Source organism: Macrosteles quadrilineatus, unplaced genomic scaffold (genome assembly GCF_028750875.1).
Source record: "Macrosteles quadrilineatus isolate MER2022 unplaced genomic scaffold, UCM_ALF_1.0 Scaffold_3__2_contigs__length_128488019, whole genome shotgun sequence".
In the NCBI taxonomy this organism is placed as follows: domain Eukaryota; kingdom Metazoa; phylum Arthropoda; class Insecta; order Hemiptera; family Cicadellidae; genus Macrosteles; species Macrosteles quadrilineatus.
This window is the reverse complement of record NW_026542596.1, coordinates 126,688,013-126,706,159: the sequence shown is the minus strand read 5'-3', so window position 1 is coordinate 126,706,159 and position 18,147 is coordinate 126,688,013. Positions and strand designations below refer to the sequence as shown.

General features: G+C 34.5%; 1 protein-coding gene across 1 annotated transcript in view; it reads left to right on the top strand.

Moving 5' to 3' along the window:
- The first annotated feature begins 240 nt into the window (after positions 1–240).
- Positions 241–18,147, top strand: part of LOC128989542 (uncharacterized) — a 54,704-nt gene continuing 36,797 nt past the window's right edge. The window contains exon 1 of the mRNA XM_054411441.1: positions 241–291. Coding sequence (XP_054267416.1) covers positions 241–291 — 51 coding nt within the window. The remainder of the gene's footprint in view (positions 292–18,147) is intronic.

Genomic DNA, 18,147 nt, shown 5'->3' with positions numbered 1-18,147 from the left:
AATATTTGGACCAGTGCAGCAGGGAGAAATGTGGAGAATAAGGAAAAATAGAGAGCTAAGATCACTACACTGACCCAGATATTGTTGCAATGGTTAAAGGAAGAAGAATTTGGATAGGTGAGCTAAGAAGAGAGAAAGGAACAAGACTATGGAGTTTGGAGAGCCACACCTGGAGGTAAACTTCCATTGGGAAGGCCGAAATTGAGATGGACTGACCAAGTATTGAACGACATCAGGACGATGGATGCAAATGTCAACTTGGCTGAAGACAGGGAAGGCTGGAAGAGGCTGGTACACGAAGCGAAGAATCAACTGAGATTTTTGGAGCCACTTCAGTAAGTAAGTGCAGTAATTCATTTATTGTTGTTCGTTTCTATAAAATGCAGGATATTTGTTGATTATTTCCAGATTTAAAATGTAATTACCGTATGGGTTTTCGTTTTTGCGAATTTAATAAATAAATGTAGATCTTCCAGTCAAAGAGGACGATATTTCTACTTGATAGATGCCACAGCATAAGGTGTGCTTCTAACCACAGAGTAGTGGAAAAATAATTTCAAAATGCAATTTTTGGACGACATCCTGTGCCTCGTATTTAGTGCATAAGTCCCGCGAGTACAAGACCAACTGAGGAAAAACAAACATAACTGTGCAAATCACAACGTAACATCCAACAGAGTGTATGTTTCAATTGATGTCTGATCTTTTCACAAAAATTGTTACCAACATTTAAATGAAATAACAGCTTACTGTAAACTATAACATTTTTTATAGGCTATCAATATAAAAGTCAAATCATCATAGTATCAAAAGGGATAAAAATTTGTTTTCTTGCAGTTACCTGACAAAGTGGGCTTCGTTTCACTGATTATTTGTGCTGCATTTACTTACTTTTGCCGCACTCCAGAATTCCAAAGGCACGTAATACGTCTATACTTAAAAATAAGTTGGCAACACTTAAAGACAACGATCAGCTGTTGCAGTGTTTCCGATTTAGTTCCACGCTTGGATTTAACCTAACATAAAACGTATTGTATAGTGTTTGAAAGACTACTGTAATTATTTCTATGATTTATAATAACTGTAGGAAAAATATAATGTGTAACACTTAGAAATATAGTGTGTAACTCGCCTGTGGCTCGTGAGTAAACAAATTATATCGTGTGTAGCAAAATGCCACTTCGCACACTAGTTACACAAATAACTATCCCAGTACTGTAGCTTATTCTGTAAGTTGCTCTTACAGGTTCAATTTGATCAACAAATTGGATACAGCTGGTCCATGTAGAGGGGTGTCCACCGGGGTATCTAATCGGTCCAGCTCAATTGACATTATAGCCCCCGTAAATTGAGAATGAGTTTTATTGTTATCTGAACAAACGATTAAACCAACAAAACATCCATTCGAATGAGATCGCCAACCAGACCAATCCGATTATCCGATGAGTGTTTGTGTAACAAACAAAATAGAAGTAAAACAGTTTTACACGATATTTGTCAATACTTTTAAAACATTCTGCCACTGTTAAGTACAAAAACCAACTTTAGATATTTACTCGTACAGTACATCATGATTTTATGGCAAATAGTTATCGATATATTTGTGTACTATTGTTGAAATGTAAATTTTGATTGTTATACATTGTATTTTTTTTTTTGTAACATAATAGATTTTTCTTAAATATTGGCATAAAAACCTACATCAAGACGTATGCATATCTACCAGGTGTCTAAATGGCTTAGTTTCTTAATTGGCTATTTAATATTGTGTTGCAGCACATAGCACATTTTACAGGTCATTTTACCATAAAGCATAATCCATTATAATATCATCAACTTATAGTTTGAGAGGTCAAACTGTTCATACATTTCCTTTCTTCGCGTAAGTCATTCTGGGTTTACTATAAATGTATACTGAGCTTAAACACATAAAAATCATCATTGTGTATAGTTTTGTAAACAATTATAATTTGTAGGCCTACTACTTCCCTATGGAAGACATTATAAACAGTGTGCTATTCATGGGTGATGCTATTCGTGTGCTATTCATCTTTTGCTATTTTACACACTTTGAAACTACAATAGTTTAAACGCATAAAAATATCCATTCGAAATGTTGTTCTACGATATCTCCATGTAGACTTAAATCACTGAATAATTCATAAAATTCAAAATCTAACATCAGACCTCTTCCGTTAATTCACTACCACTAAATAGTATATTTGGTTAGGTTAGGTTAGGAACTATGTTAACGGAAAGGGTCCTAACCTAACCTAACCTAATACACTATTATTGGCAGGGAATTAACGGAAAAGGTCCAGTAAACCATTTTGAGTACAATCATTATTCAATAAAATAAAGCAGCAAAACTCGACACACTCTAAACAAAAGCTGCTTATACACAAAGTATGAAAGCTAACCTATCAACACTTTACACTATGTATGTACACGATACTGGGTACAACCATTGACTACGTAACTTGCGATAATCTTGAGGCAGCACGAGGTAGGGTAGTAAACGTGTGTCAACCCCTTTGTCTAACGGAATGTCGCCGCTGTGTACATAGATGATGTTATGCAATGTTGTGCCAGGGGCGGCCCGCAAGCCTGTTGAGGTTATACTGCGTCTCTTTCGCCCTCAAACCCATTTGCAATTATAAAGGGTGCTTCCAACCCCTCGATTATTCAATGGCTTCATTAAAGTGGCGCTCAAAGCAGCAAAGTTTATAACTCGTGTTATTTTGACTTGAGATGAATGGCGTGATTTGAAAAAGGCCTTGAAAATACCCCACAGCAAATTCGCAGACAACGTGAATTTCCGTGTGATTGTATTTTTTTACTAAAATAGTCGTATTTCCTTAAATATTTCAGATTTTTCCTTATCCAAATAACATTATTCAATAAATTATTCAATTCCCACAATAATTATCACATCACCGAAAGTTTCGAAATTGTCTAGAACGGCTTCAGTCTCAAAATACTCTGTAGATAAATAAAAAAAAATAATAATGATGATTATTTTTTACAAATTTTTTATTATGTTTGCAATTCTAAGTTAATAAGAGTGTACTGAAGGCAATTCAATTCGATTCAATTGCAATGTCGACTTCTTGTATTATGTTGGGAGACAATAACGATTTAATTCAATTTGACATAAATTAAATGCAATTACAATGTATTTAAAACTAAGTTATATGGTTCAATTTAAAGTGTAATTAAAATTATTCCAGATGTAAGATCTTCTATGAAGTAATCAGTTATTAAAAGTTTAATTTTAATATCATTTTATGGGTTGTCTAAGGTCGGGTGGGCTTTAGATTTATTCTTTTAATACAGATATAACACAGATTTTTTTAGTGATCAGGATCTTTATTGTTTAGAATCACTAGGCCTAATATTGATTGCTACTTGAAATGAACGGAACGTGCCTTTTATGAGAGAGAATCGCGTTTTGAGTGATAATTAATTGCAGAGAATTTTGTCGTCTCTTCAAATGAAAGTCTCTTGAGTTGAGGACGCTACAATCAACTGCTTCTAAATATCCAAATCCTGAGGAAGAAATTAATTTAACATATTGAAGAAAATAAAAAAAAACATATTGAATTGAAATTTTACCCAGTGAAGTTTTTGATTAATACTCTTTTTAACAAATTTACCATATAAGTAAATAAAAAGCTGGGAGTAAGCTTTTAAAGAAGGTCTCAGGGTAAGAAAAATGATTAAGACATTGGCCATTAAAAGTAATTTTTAACTGCCATTTTGTTGTAAGTGGTCCGATTTCTATTTTCTTTATGTTAATTGTTTAGTTTAGTCAAGACATGTAAAGATACCAATCTCGACCATTTTTCCTTTTGATCATTTTGAGCTACCCCTCACCCCCAATACCTAAGGGCAAATTTTTCAATATTAACCATCATTATTGGAGCCCCTCATATTCAAACAGGTTGCCGAAAGCCGATTTCAAATATCTCAAATAGTTAAAAAGTTAAGGGGTTGCAAATTAAGTTTCAGCCCTCATGGTTATTTGGATTTGATACGTTTTAGGACGCCATTTTGTTATTAGTGGTCCGATTTTGATTTTCTTTATGTAAATTGTTTAGTTTTGTCAAGACCTGGAAAATGATACCAAACTCGACTATACATAGTCAAATATACAAATGTACTTGCCATTTGAAAATGTTGAGCCACCCCTACCCCCGCACTCCTAAGGGGAAAATTTTCAAAATCAACCATAGTTATTGTAGCCCCTCATATCTAAGAGGGTCGCCACAAACTGATTTCAAATATCTCAAATGGTTGAAAAGTTAAGGGGGGGGGCGCAAGTTACTTTTCAGCCTCTCTGTATACAGACGGAATGTAGAAAGGAAATCGTTAGATTTAAATTATTTGAATAATTTTAATATTTTTTCCCTAACCCCATACCCATGAGGGAGGGTACTCTGCTAGTAATTAATAATGTATTACCATTACGTAAACAATTTGCCTATCTTTCGAAAAACGATATAATTATTTTTAGACAATTTCATACTACATCCATAATATTTAATTATACTCGTCATCACGAAAACAGTTCAATTCGTGATACCATCGTAGTACTGAATCCAAAACCGAATATTGAAATCAACGTGTGTTCATCACTTGATCATCTATAATTACAAGCCAACAGAGACAAACTAAAAAGCTATCGGAGGCCATACATCATGACTATCGTATTGGGCCGATGGGAAACAATAAAGCTGGAACGAGAATGGCTGATGGAATATTTATAGATGGTAACGACCAACGACAACGACAGGGCCATGAATATCGGCACTAATTGTGACCGAAACAATCGATTCATCAATTAAACAAACGTAGTCGATGTCAGCTGATCGAGTAGTAGTGACGCATGCGCTGACGTATGCTGCGTTGCCATGGCGACCGAGACTCCGGATAAACATACAGCATCTTCCGGCATTGTTCGCTCATTCAGCGATCGATTCAACTTGCACGCCTCTCTTTGTTCCCGCATTAGTTGGCGGCGTGCCAGTGTTAATTTTTCTGCGTGTAGAGATTGTTTACACTCATCATTGGAGGGTATTATATTTAGGAATGTAGTATTTTTTTAGGTATATAGAGGTAAAAACTGAACTGTTAAAATGAGGTAGGCTACGTTTTCCCCAATATGCCTTGCGTTTTCCCAGCCCAAAAAATTCTAGAAATTTAATTAAAAAGTAAAATTATAAATACAAACTATTTGAATGCAATTATAGTAGTTTACGAAACGATTGCGTTAAGTTAGACTTTACGACACGAGTAGAAAATTTAAGACACGAGCCTTGGCGAGTGCCTTAATAAATGTCGTAAAGACTAATAGTCACACTACTTTACCTACGACCGTTTTTTAATTACTAACAATCTGGTTTCAAATTACTAACAATCACCACTCATGACTTCTTAGAGAGGTTATGTTTTCGTTTATTGTCATTGCCACTGAAAGTGATGTAACAACTTATTGTATAATGAGCTGATTTCATGTAATTGCGTGTTTGTAAAACTTCGTTAAATAATACGTTACTTTTTCAGGGAATATGTTCTGCTAGCAGCATTCTTACTACTGTGCAAATACTGTATCAGGTACAATTAGGAAAATATTGCATATTTTTTGGACAACTAAATTATATAGTGAAACAGTTAATTAGATTAACTGCAGTTAGTTAGATCTCAGCTTCGAATATGTGGTCCACGACGATTTGGGTGAGCACATTTTTATTTATCAATTTAACCTTATTTTGTTTCGTCCAATTAATGAATTGCTGGTATGTAATTTCATACCTTTGTTTCAAATTTGGTGGCAAAAGATTAGCACAAACAGTTTGTGCTCTCATTTCCATATCGTCAACTTCACTTTCACTAACTGTCATTTGTAAATCAGTTTAATCTACCTTCATTTAACTTCCACAAACTTAGGTTAAAAATACGCGAGTATCAACAGGAACAAGTCGGATCAACAATTAAAATTGTCAACTGATCAGCTGATCAGCTGATTAGTTGACGTTCAAAGCAACGATTTTACTTATTTTCTCTCAATCCCTGATCTTCATTGGTCCGTTACCCGTATTGTTATGAGAAAAACTATGCTGTTATTTAATGAAACTATGGTGTTATGAAAGTAAACAGCTGTTATATGAAACTTTTCAATTCTAAGAACTGAACTGAAATGGCTACTTAAAAAAACTGCCGTAGCCATAGGTAAATGTCTTTAAACGTTTTACTATACAATAAATATTTGCTAAAATACCACTGTGATACATCCTTGATGATGGATTTATGATGGTCCTTCCAATAATGAACAAAATGCTTCTCTTATGTGTACACTAGTTATTGATCTGTGATTGGAACAATGGAGTTGCTTGACATTCAGAGATTAATGTAAATACACTTTCATGGATGAAATAAAAATCTAAGTAGTTAAATCCAAAACTAAAAGTCTATGATAACTCCAAAGAAATGTTACCTTTGGAAAACACACATGAAAGTGTGCAAACTAACTAAGAGTCTGGGGTGACTTGATATTACCCATCCAAATATAAAAATACTAAAAATGTTAATTGCATTCGGTAGTTAGGATTGTAATAGGTTTTTGAGTAATATTTCTGTACATCGTAAGGAATTGTAATTATTACATTTAATTATATTAATCAGTGTGTGTTCGATCAAATGTACCTATTCAATTCATGTAAATATTTACTTTTCCTTTAGTTTTGTTTGACTTTATGCGGTTGCATCAGGATTGCTAAAGAGTTCACATCGTAGATTTTTTTTTCTTGGATAAACGTTGAAAATGGTTTTGAAAGTCCTCAAAAAGCGTAATAACCCCTTTGTATGTTTATAGTAAAACAAAGAGTATGAAATCCTGCTTATGAGCCTTTGCAGCCTCAGGCTTTGTGACAACAAGGAAAAGAGAAAGCAATATCAACATTCCGCTCTTCTGTGACGTCACTATCGACAATAGTCTCATAACATACTCGTCAAAGTCTATAGCATCTAGAGCTCCGCAACTCATTTGGGATTATTGAAAATTGTTTTGACACAATTTTAGTTAGGATTTTGCCTGGCTGAGTTTAATTTAGCTTAATTATAACGTTGATTTTCTTATTTGAGCACAAACAACATTTCACATAAAACACACATGGTTCAGGTTAGGTAAATACGGTTGAAAAATTGGTCCAGCTGTTCTTGTCCATTGGCCTTTTTTAACAGCTGATTTTAGGTAAAAAATCACTTGGTTTGATTTACTACATTCTACACCCACCTTTCATTCATATTTGGGATAAAAAAGAGGGTGGTTCTGTCTAAAAAGTAACAATCTGTAGTCTGGTCTCTGCTCCCGACGGCCCACTAGGATTGGGGTTATGTCCTATTCCGCCCGAGTTTTATTTCGCCCATAACCTAATTAGTCCCAGTTCGCCCACGGTCCCAGATTAACCCTTATAATCCTCAGCTCTACCTGCGTCAGGAGTCCTATTCCATCCACGGAGGACCCCACCCACCCCCAACTATGTAAAAGCCCTCCCCTATCCATCACCCGGTTATCCACCTTCGACTACATGGTTATTTAAGCTTAAAATATTTGTTTGACAAATCAAGCGAATTTCCTTTATAGTATTAATGTAAAGTTTAAACACAAAGATATCTGTAAAATATTTATAAAATTTACTGCCCATGTACTGTTAGTTACTGTATGTTTGTCTCCCTATCCAAAATGTGCAAATAAGCAATTTAATTACGGTATTTAAAATATTGCGCTTAACGTCAAACAGAAACATATGATAACACTGCAATCCAAGACATGGCCAAACAAAGGCCACTAGTTAGCCGCTTCTAGTGTTAAATACCCAACTGCACACCTTTGGGTGGGGTCCTCCGTGGATGGAATAGGACTCCTGACGCAGGTAGAGCTGATGATTATAAGGGTTAATCTGGGACCGTGGGCGAACTAGGACTAATTAGGTTACGGGCGAAATAAAACTCGGGCGGAATAGGACTACACGTAGGATTGGACCAGGTAGACACCGGCCAAGTGCCACTGCCAAATCTACTCCTCAAAACGCACCGTCATTGCACCAATGCGGCATTTATTTTGTCAGAGATTTTTCTGAGTAACTTCCCCAGCAGAGTGCAAACAATGGAGTCCGCTTCTCATTCACAGTTCAAGCCACAGATCAACTTTAGTTTTCTCCCTTCATTATCGGTTTAGGCACAGCTAATCCAATTAACATATAAAGGAATATACGGTTACAAATATTCAATGACTATACATGTTTTAATATACCGCATAAAAATAAATAAATAAGATATGAAAATCTGATGATAGGCAATGTTAATACAAGTAAACACAAACAATTTAATTTAGAACTATTGCGAGCTATAGTAAAATTGATAAAGCAAATAGCCAAGCTTATCTTACTTCTTACTAATATAATATTATTAGTTGCTATACCCCTGCTTTGCAACGGGGTAGAGAAGTGGCAGTGTAAACAATAATTGTATGTGGATTTTGTATGTCTAGCCTTTGAATTAAGCAAAATAAGAGAATGAAACTGAACTAATAAAACCAAAAATAACATTTATGGAGACATTTTACTTTGAAACTACTGTATTACAACAATACCCAAAATGGGAGATGTTTTCACTTCGTGTTAGTGGCGCTGTAAACGAACTGGAAGTGAAGTTTCAGTTCTCCAAATATCCGCTAGAATGTGTCAGCATCTCCTCTGAGGAATTGTTTCATTGAGAAGATTATAAAAGAACAAACAGGTGGTTTCAAAATGTTTAGTAAACACAAAAAGGATAAATAATTAGGATATCTTCTTAACTTTTTGTTATTCAAGAGCAAAAATGTTGTATGAACTTTCCTGTGTGAAAAATAAAAAAATTAAATATCATCTCAACCTCATAGATATTGATGTTGTGTTAGATGTTTATATTGTTCATAGATTATGGCATTCTATACTCTTATTATAAGCAATGTTTTGCTTGTATGTATGCTCTGCAAGAATATTTCTAAATCGGCTTCGACGATTTCCTTCATTTGTTGTAAATAATTTTTATCTGGCCTACAAACGTGTTTACTGCAAATAAAATAAAATAATTTATTATCAAGGACATTTACATGCATTGACATTGTCAGTGTACTAAAACATACAGGGTGAGTTTTAAATGAGTTCCCCCCCTACTTTTTTCTACATTTCTTAAGATATCAACTCCGGTACTTCATTTTGACTGGGTATAAATTTTTGGCCGCCATCTTGGATCCACCTTATTGGATAGGTACAAAAATTTTTTTTCAAATGTAAATGTAGGCTTGTGACCCACGTTTTTCAACTAGAATTTTACACTGATTACAATGCCGCAATTAGTTTAAAAAATCTTGATCCGTTCTAAAGTTATGAGGACTTTTTATAACTTTATTTTTAGCACATTTTAACATTGTGCATCTACAAACTAAGACCATAATCTCAAAATAGTGCTAGATAACGATAAGTATACACCACCATTCATTGTCGACCTATCTTCACTTGCTTATAACGAATGTAATGTTTTCGGCCGCCATCTTGGATCCGCCATTTTGAAATGTGATCAATTAATTTAAATATGATAGTGGTGTTGTGACCTATAATTTTGAACTACTTTTTTATACTGAACTCAATGCAACAATCCGTTTTTGGTTATCAAGCTTTCTTGATGAAATATTAATATTCTCTTATTTAAAATTCCAATATTTTAAAAACCAAAGAGGCAAATGAAAAACGGATTGCGGCATTAAGTTCAGCATAACAAAGTAACTCAAAATGATGGGTAACAACACCACCTTTATATTTAAATTAATTCATCTCATTTCAAAATGGCGGATCCAAGATGGAGTTATTAGGATGATTTCTTAAGAAATATAGAAAAAAGTAGGGGGGGGACTAATTTAAAACTCACCCTGTATAATTTCAATGAATGGCTAAAAAACTATGTCGTAGTTAAAACTGTCAACAACATTCCAATCCCGCAAAAATCTACATTTTTTTAACATTGGCCTTATGGGTTGTTAAGTAACCACGTTAGTTGAACACAATAACAAGGAAAAAATAAACAAAACAACTTGTAACACGTGTTTATAACAAGCCATACATAGTACACTAGCAAATTATACAATACAGTACAAAGGGGAAAATATCAGTTGCTACTATCCTACTATTGAGCAAAGTGTAGTTCGTAATGAAAATATGTTTTACAAACAGTTTCAGTAATGTCTTAATTATTAGAAAGAACAACGAAGTAGTTCTAGCGAAAACAAAGTAGTTTTGGCAACTATTAATGCAAACTGTATGATAATTACAAAATTATATACACGTTTAATTATATGTAATTAAATAATGGTTAGCAGGTTCTAAGCCCGCAACGTCTTGGGTAAAATGTAAACAGATAAATTGTGTTTATGCATGATTGGAAAGGTTCGACGACGCCTGCCATAAAGTCGATCGACTGCAAAGTGTTGCTTATACGAAAACACAACCCCTTGAGACATACTTACGTGCACTCCTTGGGTGACACGGTGAAAATAACTGAACTCCATGAGCGATTACGTAAAGCACATAAACTACTTAAATTATACGGTTCAAAACCTGGTTTACCTTATGTTGTAAACTCCTTTACTCATTGAGTGATACCGTGTAAAAACAGGCACTCATTAAGAGAAACAAAATAAAAACCTATACTCCTTAAGTGTTACATTTTAAACTTCTTTACTCATTGAGTGATACAGTGTAAAAACCGGCACTCATTAAGGGCCGCTTTCCCCAAATCAAGTTTAACTTAATCTCGGTTAACTTTAATCTGTGGGTTAAACTTAGGATGGCTTTCCCCACTATTTTGTCATGAAAGTTTAGTTTAACCTAGCTTTTCTTTGCAAGCAACAATGTTGGCAACACTGTTATGCAATTTTGTCTGCAATATTAGCTGTTTAACTTCCCACTATGACATATATGTCATTAATTTTCTCGTGTTTTGGTTATTTGTATTAGGTTTCGTGTCATTGTCTCCAATTGTTGACATTAAAAAGAAACATTTTTATTTGCAGGCTAATAAATTGTACTGATGCTAATTTAAAAGCATTTCATTTATTGTGTTTATTTAAGCTCAAACTTAATTAAACAGTAGGCCTACTGTATGCATCAAATAAAAGCATTTACAATCATGGGAAAATAAAATGTTGGGAAAGACGCAAAATTAATGTTTGTGGATTAAAAACTAGAGCCTATCCTTTGTAATGGCAGGCCTAGGCTACTCAGCATTAGACACGTTCGATGTTATGTTTCTAAACTAAATTTAATTTAAGGCGTACTGCAGTAGTTGTTAATTTACACATGATAATTATAATAGAATAGTGGTTAGGCCCGAATGATTAATATTTACTTTTCTGTAATGTAAGACTCGTGTTCAAATAAAATCAAACCAAAAGGCTTCTTATGAACAAACTTTCCAACCACTGTTGCGTTGCTGTGGACAAGGTAACCTATCGATTGTACACAACTACGATACTACCTACCGAAAATATAATAATTTAGGCCTACTCTACGCATTTAAAAACCTTAAAACCATTACTATATATCTGTAGCCTTATATCTTTAAATTTGAAATAGCCTAGTCATGAATTAATGGTCTACATAGGTTCTGGTTTGTTATTTCTTAATTTATTTCCAGTTCAATTTATTTTAGGTTATGTTTAACAAAATGTCAAACAAGGATATTTGCCATTGCCGTCTGCCGAACGTAACAAGTCAGCCAAGAGCCAATCAAAATCAAGCTATTATTCTTCTCTCCTGGGTTAACCCACGGATCGCCAGTTAAACCAGCCTCACCCCTAGGGTTAACTTAAACATAGTTTAAACGGAGAAATTATTTTGGGGAAAGTGAATCTGAGGTTAAACTAGAGTTTAAACCGCGATCAGAGTTAAACTTGATTTGGGGAAAGCGGCCCTTAGTGAAACAAAATAACAACCTGTAATCCTTGAGTGTTACGTTGGAAACTCCTTTACTCATTGAGTGATACAGTTTAAACACCAGTGCTCCTTGAGAGAATAAACACCTGCACTTATTCAGTAAAACTGTGTAAACACCTGCACTTGTTGAGTGGTACGTAGTTACGTCCCTTGCATTTACACTGATTCCTAACAGAAGGTCGGATTAGGTAATAAAACGAGACCTTAGGCTGTTCCCTACAAATGAATGGCAAATAAGTGTAAAGTTTCATTTCGTATCGTGAACTAATCATACAACACCTACGAATCAAACCATGACACATTCTTATGAATTTTTACTATTATCGATCATATATAACCACTTTCCAATGGTTAACAACAATAGCAATGCAGCCTCTCTTGTTCCCGCGTATTGATGCCACCACACGCGTGTCTCTCACAACCCTCGTCTCGCGACCCCTTAATTGACCAATAATCACTTCAATCCCTTATTTATCTGGTTGTTAACTTTAGCCCAATTGATTGCCGACTGTAGACCACAGGATTGATGGGTTAATCGCCAACGACGGGTTATGTCTGGCTATGGGGAGAGCGTAGGGTTCTCGTATAGAGGAAGTGGAACTTTTACGCGGTCAAGCTATGCAGTAAAATGCGCGTTGTGGACTCTTAAACATCCCCATTCACGGTTATGGTTTTTAATAAAATATTTAGGAAAAAGGTTGTGTTAAATTCGTACCAACCCCTTGGCTCAAGTTTTAGTTGGGACTTTGAATTTGAATACTGTAAGATGATTCCTCGTCTTACGGTAAAATTGAGAACTTGTTATCATATATGGTTATGGCTGACTGCATTATGGCTGACGAAAAGTATTTATTTTTTTGAAAAGTAATTTTAAAAATGTACAGATTTTTATTTCAGAAATGTTTATTAGTATGGTAAATATTTTGTTGTTCAAGCATTTAATGTTTGCAAATGTTATTGCAAATTTCGGTAACAAATGCCGAAAGCGAGAAGGTAAATAACATTGATAACTTATCTAAGACAATATACTGCTCATATTACAATAACACTGTTCATATTGCTTGTGACATTATCAAATGTAACTAACATTTCCTAGTGAAATGACATGGTATAAACGCGTACGTATGGTACAGACGCCTTCAAACCTGCCAACGCAATCTGGGTACAGAACTCAAGTTGCCTACTCCTCACTGCACGGCGCTGCTTCATACTGTACAACATACTCCCTTTCAATATTCGTCATCCTAAAAAATACCTGAAGACATCAAAAAGGGATGTTCCTATACTATTGTATGTTGCGTTTTGATGTTAACTTGTTATTTCTTGTAATTTATCAAACTTAAAAACTCTTTCAGCCATTTAATAATTTATTTATTGTACATTTTGGATTACCAAATGAGTGCCTCAAACTAAAGCACATAGTCAGTGATTGTTCTCATTACTATTTGACCAATATAATTGAGGCACAAATGAAGCTTCCAACGGTTAACATCTTTGGACTTAACTCTATGGCTGACTTGTTACGTTCGGCAGACGGCAATGGCAAATATCCTTGTTTGACATTTTGTTAAACATAACCTAAAATAAATTGAACTGGAAATAAATTAAGAAATAACAAACCAGAACCTATGTAGACCATTAATTCATGACTAGGCTATTTCAAATTTAAAGATATAAGGCTACAGATATATAGTAATGGTTTTAAGGTTTTTAAATGCGTAGAGTAGGCCTAAATTATTATATTTTCGGTAGGTAGTATCGTAGTTGTGTACAATCGATAGGTTACCTTGTCCACAGCAACGCAACAGTGGTTGGAAAGTTTGTTCATAAGAAGCCTTTTGGTTTGATTTTATTTGAACACGAGTCTTACATTACAGAAAAGTAAATATTAATCATTCGGGCCTAACCACTATTCTATTATAATTATCATGTGTAAATTAACAACTACTGCAGTACGCCTTAAATTAAATTTAGTTTAGAAACATAACATCGAACGTGTCTAATGCTGAGTAGCCTAGGCCTGCCATTACAAAGGATAGGCTCTAGTTTTTAATCCACAAACATTAATTTTGCGTCTTTCCCAACATTTTATTTTCCCATGATTGTAAATGCTTTTATTTGATGCATACAGTAGGCCTACTGTTTAATTAAGTTTGAGCTTAAATAAACACAATAAATGAAATGCTTTTAAATTAGCATCAGTACAATTTATTAGCCTGCAAATAAAAATGTTTCTTTTTAATGTCAACAATTGGAGACAATGACACGAAACCTAATACAAATAACCAAAACACGAGAAAATTAATGACATATATGTCATAGTGGGAAGTTAAACAGCTAATATTGCAGACAAAATTGCATAACAGTGTTGCCAACATTGTTGCTTGCAAAGAAAAGCTAGGTTAAACTAAACTTTCATGACAAAATAGTGGGGAAAGCCATCCTAAGTTTAACCCACAGATTAAAGTTAACCGAGATTAAGTTAAACTTGATTTGGGGAAAGCGGCCCTTAATGAGTGCCGGTTTTTACACTGTATCACTCAATGAGTAAAGAAGTTTAAAATGTAACACTTAAGGAGTATAGGTTTTTATTTTGTTTCTCTTAATGAGTGCCTGTTTTTACACGGTATCACTCAATGAGTAAAGGAGTTTACAACATAAGGTAAACCAGGTTTTGAACCGTATAATTTAAGTAGTTTATGTGCTTTACGTAATCGCTCATGGAGTTCAGTTATTTTCACCGTGTCACCCAAGGAGTGCACGTAAGTATGTCTCAAGGGGTTGTGTTTTCGTATAAGCAACACTTTGCAGTCGATCGACTTTATGGCAGGCGTCGTCGAACCTTTCCAATCATGCATAAACACAATTTATCTGTTTACATTTTACCCAAGACGTTGCGGGCTTAGAACCTGCTAACCATTATTTAATTACATATAATTAAACGTGTATATAATTTTGTAATTATCATACAGTTTGCATTAATAGTTGCCAAAACTACTTTGTTTTCGCTAGAACTACTTCGTTGTTCTTTCTAATAATTAAGACATTACTGAAACTGTTTGTAAAACATATTTTCATTACGAACTACACTTTGCTCAATAGTAGGATAGTAGCAACTGATATTTTCCCCTTTGTACTGTATTGTATAATTTGCTAGTGTACTATGTATGGCTTGTTATAAACACGTGTTACAAGTTGTTTTGTTTATTTTTTCCTTGTTATTGTGTTCAACTAACGTGGTTACTTAACAACCCATAAGGCCAATGTTAAAAAAATGTAGATTTTTGCGGGATTGGAATGTTGTTGACAGTTTTAACTACGACATAGTTTTTTAGCCATTCATTGAAATTATACAGGGTGAGTTTTAAATTAGTCCCCCCCCCCTACTTTTTTCTATATTTCTTAAGAAATCATCCTAATAACTCCATCTTGGATCCGCCATTTTGAAATGAGATGAATTAATTTAAATATAAAGGTGGTGTTGTTACCCATCATTTTGAGTTACTTTGTTATGCTGAACTTAATGCCGCAATCCGTTTTTCATTTGCCTCTTTGGTTTTTAAAATATTGGAATTTTAAATAAGAGAATATTAATATTTCATCAAGAAAGCTTGATAACCAAAAACGGATTGTTGCATTGAGTTCAGTATAAAAAAGTAGTTCAAAATTATAGGTCACAACACCACTATCATATTTAAATTAATTGATCACATTTCAAAATGGCGGATCCAAGATGGCGGCCGAAAACATTACATTCGTTATAAGCAAGTGAAGATAGGTCGACAATGAATGGTGGTGTATACTTATCGTTATCTAGCACTATTTTGAGATTATGGTCTTAGTTTGTAGATGCACAATGTTAAAATGTGCTAAAAATAAAGTTATAAAAAGTCCTCATAACTTTAGAACGGATCAAGATTTTTTAAACTAATTGCGGCATTGTAATCAGTGTAAAATTCTAGTTGAAAAACGTGGGTCACAAGCCTACATTTACATTTGAAAAAAAATTTTTGTACCTATCCAATAAGGTGGATCCAAGATGGCGGCCAAAAATTTATACCCAGTCAAAATGAAGTACCGGAGTTGATATCTTAAGAAATGTAGAAAAAAGTAGGGGGGGAACTCATTTAAAACTCACCCTGTATGTTTTAGTACACTGACAATGTCAATGCATGTAAATGTCCTTGATAATAAATTATTTTATTTTATTTGCAGTAAACACGTTTGTAGGCCAGATAAAAATTATTTACAACAAATGAAGGAAATCGTCGAAGCCGATTTAGAAATATTCTTGCAGAGCATACATACAAGCAAAACATTGCTTATAATAAGAGTATAGAATGCCATAATCTATGAACAATATAAACATCTAACACAACATCAATATCTATGAGGTTGAGATGATATTTAATTTTTTTATTTTTCACACAGGAAAGTTCATACAACATTTTTGCTCTTGAATAACAAAAAGTTAAGAAGATATCCTAATTATTTATCCTTTTTGTGTTTACTAAACATTTTGAAACCACCTGTTTGTTCTTTTATAATCTTCTCAATGAAACAATTCCTCAGAGGAGATGCTGACACATTCTAGCGGATATTTGGAGAACTGAAACTTCACTTCCAGTTCGTTTACAGCGCCACTAACACGAAGTGAAAACATCTCCCATTTTGGGTATTGTTGTAATACAGTAGTTTCAAAGTAAAATGTCTCCATAAATGTTATTTTTGGTTTTATTAGTTCAGTTTCATTCTCTTATTTTGCTTAATTCAAAGGCTAGACATACAAAATCCACATACAATTATTGTTTACACTGCCACTTCTCTACCCCGTTGCAAAGCAGGGGTATAGCAACTAATAATATTATATTAGTAAGAAGTAAGATAAGCTTGGCTATTTGCTTTATCAATTTTACTATAGCTCGCAATAGTTCTAAATTAAATTGTTTGTGTTTACTTGTATTAACATTGCCTATCATCAGATTTTCATATCTTATTTATTTATTTTTATGCGGTATATTAAAACATGTATAGTCATTGAATATTTGTAACCGTATATTCCTTTATATGTTAATTGGATTAGCTGTGCCTAAACCGATAATGAAGGGAGAAAACTAAAGTTGATCTGTGGCTTGAACTGTGAATGAGAAGCGGACTCCATTGTTTGCACTCTGCTGGGGAAGTTACTCAGAAAAATCTCTGACAAAATAAATGCCGCATTGGTGCAATGACGGTGCGTTTTGAGGAGTAGATTTGGCAGTGGCACTTGGCCGGTGTCTACCTGGTCCAATCCTACGTGTAGTCCTATTCCGCCCGAGTTTTATTTCGCCCGTAACCTAATTAGTCCTAGTTCGCCCACGGTCCCAGATTAACCCTTATAATCATCAGCTCTACCTGCGTCAGGAGTCCTATTCCATCCACGGAGGACCCCACCCAAAGGTGTGCAGTTGGGTATTTAACACTAGAAGCGGCTAACTAGTGGCCTTTGTTTGGCCATGTCTTGGATTGCAGTGTTATCATATGTTTCTGTTTGACGTTAAGCGCAATATTTTAAATACCGTAATTAAATTGCTTATTTGCACATTTTGGATAGGGAGACAAACATACAGTAACTAACAGTACATGGGCAGTAAATTTTATAAATATTTTACAGATATCTTTGTGTTTAAACTTTACATTAATACTATAAAGGAAATTCGCTTGATTTGTCAAACAAATATTTTAAGCTTAAATAACCATGTAGTCGAAGGTGGATAACCGGGTGATGGATAGGGGAGGGCTTTTACATAGTTGGGGGTGGGTGGGGTCCTCCGTGGATGGAATAGGACTCCTGACGCAGGTAGAGCTGAGGATTATAAGGGTTAATCTGGGACCGTGGGCGAACTGGGACTAATTAGGTTACGGGCGAAATAAAACTCGGGCGGAATAGGACTACACGTAGGATTGGACCAGGTAGACACCGGCCAAGTGCCACTGCCAAATCTACTCCTCAAAACGCACCGTCATTGCACCAATGCGGCATTTATTTTGTCAGAGATTTTTCTGAGTAACTTCCCCAGCAGAGTGCAAACAATGGAGTCCGCTTCTCATTCACAGTTCAAGCCACAGATCAACT